Consider the following 5,970-nt stretch of genomic DNA (forward strand, 5'->3'; position numbering starts at 1 on the left):
AAAACTGTAAACAAAAGCGCTGCTTTGCACTCTGGTTGCAATTATGCAACACACTTACTCCTTTATGCAACACACATGGTCCTGCATGCTACACTCTATTTCATACATAAGACACTTCGTTCAAAAATGAAATTTCAGGGTGCTATTTGGAAAACACATGTATCCAAAATACAAAACACATCGGGTAATTGCAACCACTCAAATATACACCTGAAGGCACTTACTTGCAAAACTGAACACCAATTAGCCAACCACAAAAAGCCCTCAGTTTAGCCAATTGAGGAACTTTGCAAGCATGGATGGAGGGAGGCAAGAGGAGGAGGAGGAGGTTGAAGAGGCCATGCACGGACCCATATTTCTGATGATATAAGAGCAACTTTGGTGGACCATGTCATCAACCACGGCCTGACTATGAGGGAAGCTGGGCAGAGAGTCCACCCACATCTAAGCCGCTTCACAGTGGCATCTGTAATACGAACATTCAGACTAGAAAGCAGGTCTGTCTTCACCTCCATACCTTCTGCTCTACTCAGATGGTTTCATAGCACTGTTCTACAGTATATCACATTACCATATCAAGTGTACGGGGTGCTAATGCTCCTTTTGCAGCCAAAGTGGCTGATTCCTTATATTGAAGTACAGTGTTGTACAGTGGATGATACAGTATATACAGTAAAGTACTGTAAGAAAAATAAGCAAACCGATGACAATATGTGGTTGTATTTCTCCAGAATGACTCGAAGACCTTCTGGGGGAGGACGGCAACGCCTGTTCACACAACAGCAGGAACTTCCCATTGTGGACCTAGTGAGGGCAGACAATGCCATCCGTCTCCACCAGCTACGACGGAAAATACTTGCAGACAGGCGAGTGTTCAGCAACATAGACCATGTGAGCATCACCACCATCAGACGCATCTTGGGTAAACACAGCATCACCATGAAGCAGCTCTACAGAGTCCCATTCGAGAGGAACAGTGACAGGGTCAAAGGACTTCGAGCTGAATATGTACGGGTACGTGTAACTGTCCCTTACATTTACAATAGAGTATTGGTGAAGTCCAGTAGCAGCTGAATATGTACCATATCAGTACCACATGGATCCATTCTGAGAGCTACACAGGTACCTGTGTGATGGGGTGAGGGTGCTGTATGTGTAGCACTGTAGTACAGTGACATGTTCCCCTTTTTTTCAGAGAATCTTGGCCATGGATGGAGCTGCACAGCCTCATGAATACATTTTCATTGATGAAGCTGGATTCGACCTGAGCAAAACAAGACGACGGGGTCGTAATGTAATTGGCCAAAGGGCAATTGGGGCAGCGCGGGGGAAACATCACATTATGTGCCGCCATATGCCTTCAAGGGCTTCTGCACCATCATGCAATACTAGGTCCATACAATAGCCAACACATACTCACATTTCTAGATGCTCTCCATGATATAGTTGTACAGAACAGAGCAGATCAGCCCAGGTTTGTGGTGATATGGGATCATGTCAGTTTCCATCGGCTGCTCTGGTCCAGGCCTGGTTCTCCAACCACAATCAATTTGAAGTGGTATACTTGCCCCCTTACTCACCATTTTTGAACCCTATAGAGGAATTTTTTTCGGCTTGGAGATGGCGAGTATATGACCGCCAACCACATGCCCGCATGCCTCTTCTGCAGGCAATGGAACAGGCCTGCGGCGACATTCAGGTGACAGCAATCCATGGATGGTTTCGACATGCAAGAGGATATTTTCCCCGGTGCCTAGCGGGAGAGGACATTGCTTGCGATGTTGATGAGGTCCTGTGGCCAGACCCCAACAGACGGCGGGATCCATGAGCCCACTTATGCACAATTGTCATGGTTTTTTGTGTGTACAGTATAGTGTTTTTTCTATTGCAGTATTATTGTGTTGTTGTTGTTTTTTTTGCTTTATCTGAATTCATGGTACTGCAATGTACAATATTGAGTAGGTCTATTTGCGTTTTTGGTTGTTTGAAAATGTGTCTCCTGTAAATGTGCCTTCTGAATAAACAATGGAAATCAAGGACTGCAGTGTTTTATGTAAAGAAGACTAGTGTGTTCCCCCTGATCTGTAAGTGTTTGCATATGATGCAAGTATGTGTCATTTTGTCAACAGAGTTACATTTTGACAAAGGAATGTTAGGTTTTGATAGCAGAGTTTAGGTTTTGGGAGTAGAGTTCCAATTTGGCACAGATGTGAATGGTATATTTCCCAGTGTTGTGTCATGTGTACTTGTGTGTACAGTTTTGGCACAGAGAGCGGAGTTTTGCAAAATGTGTTCAAGCAGTGGGCAAAAACTGTAAAAGGAGCTCATCCTCCCCACCACTGCCAGATTCAATCATGTGACCTCTTGTGGTTTTCTTTGGAATAGTGTAGCGTGTTGTCAGGCATCTCTCAGGTTCCTATTGGCTCTACATAAGTGTACGTTTTTCTTGTATCTGTGGGATGAGCAAACATGCTGTTCACGTTGTCATATGCTCATTAATAAAACTGTAATCTTGTACGCATGTGTGGTGAAGCATAATTTATGTGAGGGGGGAAATGTCGAAACCTTATTTTTCAGCAAAGTTGAAAAATGTTTATTAGATCTGAGATGTAAGACTTCACAAAACAAAAACAAACAAACACCCGGATTTGTTGGCGGGGGGTTTAACAGAACACGATTCTGTGTGAGAGATCTCGTAGTCAGTCATTGTTGGACTCAATAGAGACAACATTATCAGAGCCACTGCACAGAAAAAATGAACGCCATTTTTTCCCAGTAAGTACCAGTACAAGAATTTACTGTCTTTCAATTTTCTCCTTTTGTATTTGATTGTTTGGGGATAATTTTGAAGGCGTGAACAGGTAAAATGAAGCATTTATCCTTCGCTCCTGTTTAGTGACTGTGGGCCAGGAGGGAGTTTTCTTGCTGTGACAGTGAGCAGCGCTCCTGTTTCCAGGACCTTGTTGAAAACTCTGAGATGAGAGTTAAAGCCAAAACACATTGTTATGATGGGAAGTGGAGCTCAAGCACACGCCCAGTTTGGACAACAAGACAGGAGTCAGCCAAAAGCCATGCTGGGAACAGATGCAGTAAATATGCATACAGAATGTACAGCAAACACATGAAGTAAAAGCAGTGGGTACAACACTGTGGCTCACTTCATCGGTTATCCCAGTTAGTGATAAACTAGCTCAAATGTGTTTGTGTGTTTAGCAGATGGACCTTTACAAACAGGCAAAGTGGGAAACATGAGTCCCACAGCTCCTTTGGTGAGGACAGTGACTTGTATGATGACATAGACACAACAAGAGAGACTCATCTAAAACTCCTGTTTAGCCCGGCCCACCAGTGTGGTTATAGTGTCATTTTAATGTCCTTTTGTTGGGAATTTTCAAGCCCCAGTGGAGTCCACCCTGACCTTATGTCCCAGCCAGAGAGTGAGTAAAGTTCAAACCACTCATGAGGTGCTAAGAATTGAATCAGAACAGGAGTATTCAGAGAAAAACCATTACCTCCCACAGCCTCAGCATGCTGTCGCTGCAGCCGAGACCAAGACTGACCGATCGGGATCCACCGAGCCAGAATCACAATCCTGTCCTTGGACCATCTGAAGGAGGAGTCACTGAAATCATGAACAGCATCCAAGTGTCCTTTCTTTTTTTGGTTGGGTAGCAGCTTTTTCCTTTTTTGGGACTTTAACAACTGCACTGCCCCCCCACACCCAAGCATGAGCTCTGAAAATGCTTCTGATGTCAAACAAATGATTAGAACCTGTGTGATCATTGAAGCACGAGGTCAGGACAATTACACAACACATCACACACAGTGAATGGATGGTTACACAGGCAGAAGAAATACATCAAAGCAGCGCTTCGCATCGGTCCTGCACTAATAATAAAGTGGATTTTTATTGAAACACAGATGAGATACTTTGTGTGAAAACTGTGTGTGAGACGGCCATACAAGGCCAAGTTATTATACAACCAAGTAAACAGATCAGAAATGCCGTGCAGGGCACAGCGAACAGAGGACGTTGGTTCATGCTGCATAAAAGTATGAAGATTGTTTTTGAGGGTATAAAGTCAACAGGTGAGCAGCACCGCCATTCTGCAGTCATCCAACCGGAAAAATGCAAACAGGATGTTAACACACTGTTAACATGTCATCACTGTATGTTTAACTGAGCTACCAGGAAAAATGGATCATCAGACGCGGCACGCATGAGGAGGCGCTGAATCAAAACCTGTAGACGGGGGTTCAAACGTGGTGGGACCAAAAAAGGCTTCAGCATCCAGACAATGCTGAACTACTCACAAACACTTGTTCTGTGTGTGTGTGTGTGTGTGTGTGTGTGTGTGTGTGTGTGTGTGTGTGTGTCCAGTAAGTGTATAGCTGAGTCCTTCCAGTCATACTGTACATACACCAACCGTTTTTCTGTAGTCAGCTGCAGCTTCACCCAAAATGTGAGTAAGGTACCGAACTCAGGTTTGCTCCCGCTTTATTTTTAAATACGCATACGGTACTTGTATGCGCCCTATGATCCAGTGCGCCTTATGTGTGTGTTAAATACAGTAAGGGCACACATAACTGAGACTGCGCCTTTTAGCACAGTGCGCCTTATGGTCGTGAAAATACGGTAATTAAACAACATTGATTAAAATATTAAATACCTGAGTCAGTTTCCGGGCTTTTTAGAGAATCAGTGAAAAGCATAAATCATCACTTTCATGTTTAATAATTAATGATTGAAATGAACTGAATAGCGTTTAGAAGATTTGTTAATTTGTTTGTCTTTTGTTAAAAAGAGTGGTTTCAATAACTTCAGACACACCTTGCAATTGTGCTTATGATGAGTTGGCACTTGGTCTTTTGAAGGTCATAAGCTTCGTTCGGCGTGATGGTCCGGACTGATATATTGCAGGTTTTGACTTTGAGTGCAGAGGGCTAAATGCAAACATGCTTACAGTACATATAATACATATAATCTAGGAATGTGTCCGGCCTGAGGCCTTAACTCATTTGGAGTCTCACTATATTTTACTCTACTTGGTAACAGATGACCAGAGTCCATAATTAGCCTCAGAGACCCTGAGGGCTTGAAGTTTGCTGCCTTGTTTGGAAGGTGTTATAGAAAGGAGAAGTTCTATGTCTGTTTGTAGCCGTTAGAGATGTACAAGATGTACGATTACAGTTTTTTCTGATTGCTTAAGCACATTTTTTGTAACTATTGGCTAATTTTGCAAAACTCTTCACACAAATAAGAAAACCTGTCACCCAATAATCAAAACATTGTAGTTCTCTTGCAAAAGCAAACACAGCTAGATTAACTCTTCACACCTTCGTAAAAATGGTGTTTCCGTATCAAACAGTACACACAAGCCATCATCTACTAAGCACACAATGCGCCAACTGCACACTGATGGTATGAATACAAAACACATCTGGCTTTTGCTTTCTCTGTGCACAAGGTAGGCTATGTCAGTGTGAGCTCATACTTCTGTCCATAAGCATAGAGGGATCCAAACTTCAAGTACTGCTGTTTATTCAAACACATCAAAACAAACACAAGTGTTTATTTCCAAGTATAGGATTATTTGCAGTCGCCATAATGACTCTATGGGTTACTTGGTCTGCAGTGAACATGCTTCCTCTGCCCCAGCATCTGGTCATCTAGCAATTCTGTAAAGTAACAATTTCAGTATTTTTACATCAATGGTATTGGTGTGTTTCTCATTGGCATATGGCAGTGCTACAAATCTTTGTGCGAAGTGACTGTACTCACCGATTCTCATTTCAAGATGTCCTTATGATGCTTGCTACAGTGTAGCGGCTTGAGTTAGGCTGGACCCGTTGGCCAGCTACCCTCAGGGTCATTCCACGGTTGATTACATGGTCCACTATTGTAGCTCTGATGTCATCAGCAATTCTATTTCTTACTCTTCCTACCCTTCCTCTCCCCCCTCCTCGTCT

General features: G+C 43.1%; 1 protein-coding gene across 1 annotated transcript in view; it reads left to right on the forward strand.

The window, feature by feature from the left end:
- The first annotated feature begins 422 nt into the window (after positions 1–422).
- The window catches only part of LOC113009413 (uncharacterized), a 16,000-nt gene continuing 10,452 nt past the window's right edge, over positions 423–5,970 (forward strand). The window contains exons 1-2 of the mRNA XM_026147689.1: positions 423–1,014; positions 1,196–1,318. Of these exons, the coding sequence (XP_026003474.1) occupies positions 595–1,014; positions 1,196–1,318 (543 nt within the window). The 5' untranslated portion in view covers positions 423–594. The remainder of the gene's footprint in view (positions 1,015–1,195; positions 1,319–5,970) is intronic.

Source organism: Astatotilapia calliptera, chromosome 17 (assembly GCF_900246225.1).
Source record: "Astatotilapia calliptera chromosome 17, fAstCal1.2, whole genome shotgun sequence".
Lineage (NCBI taxonomy): Eukaryota > Metazoa > Chordata > Actinopteri > Cichliformes > Cichlidae > Astatotilapia > Astatotilapia calliptera.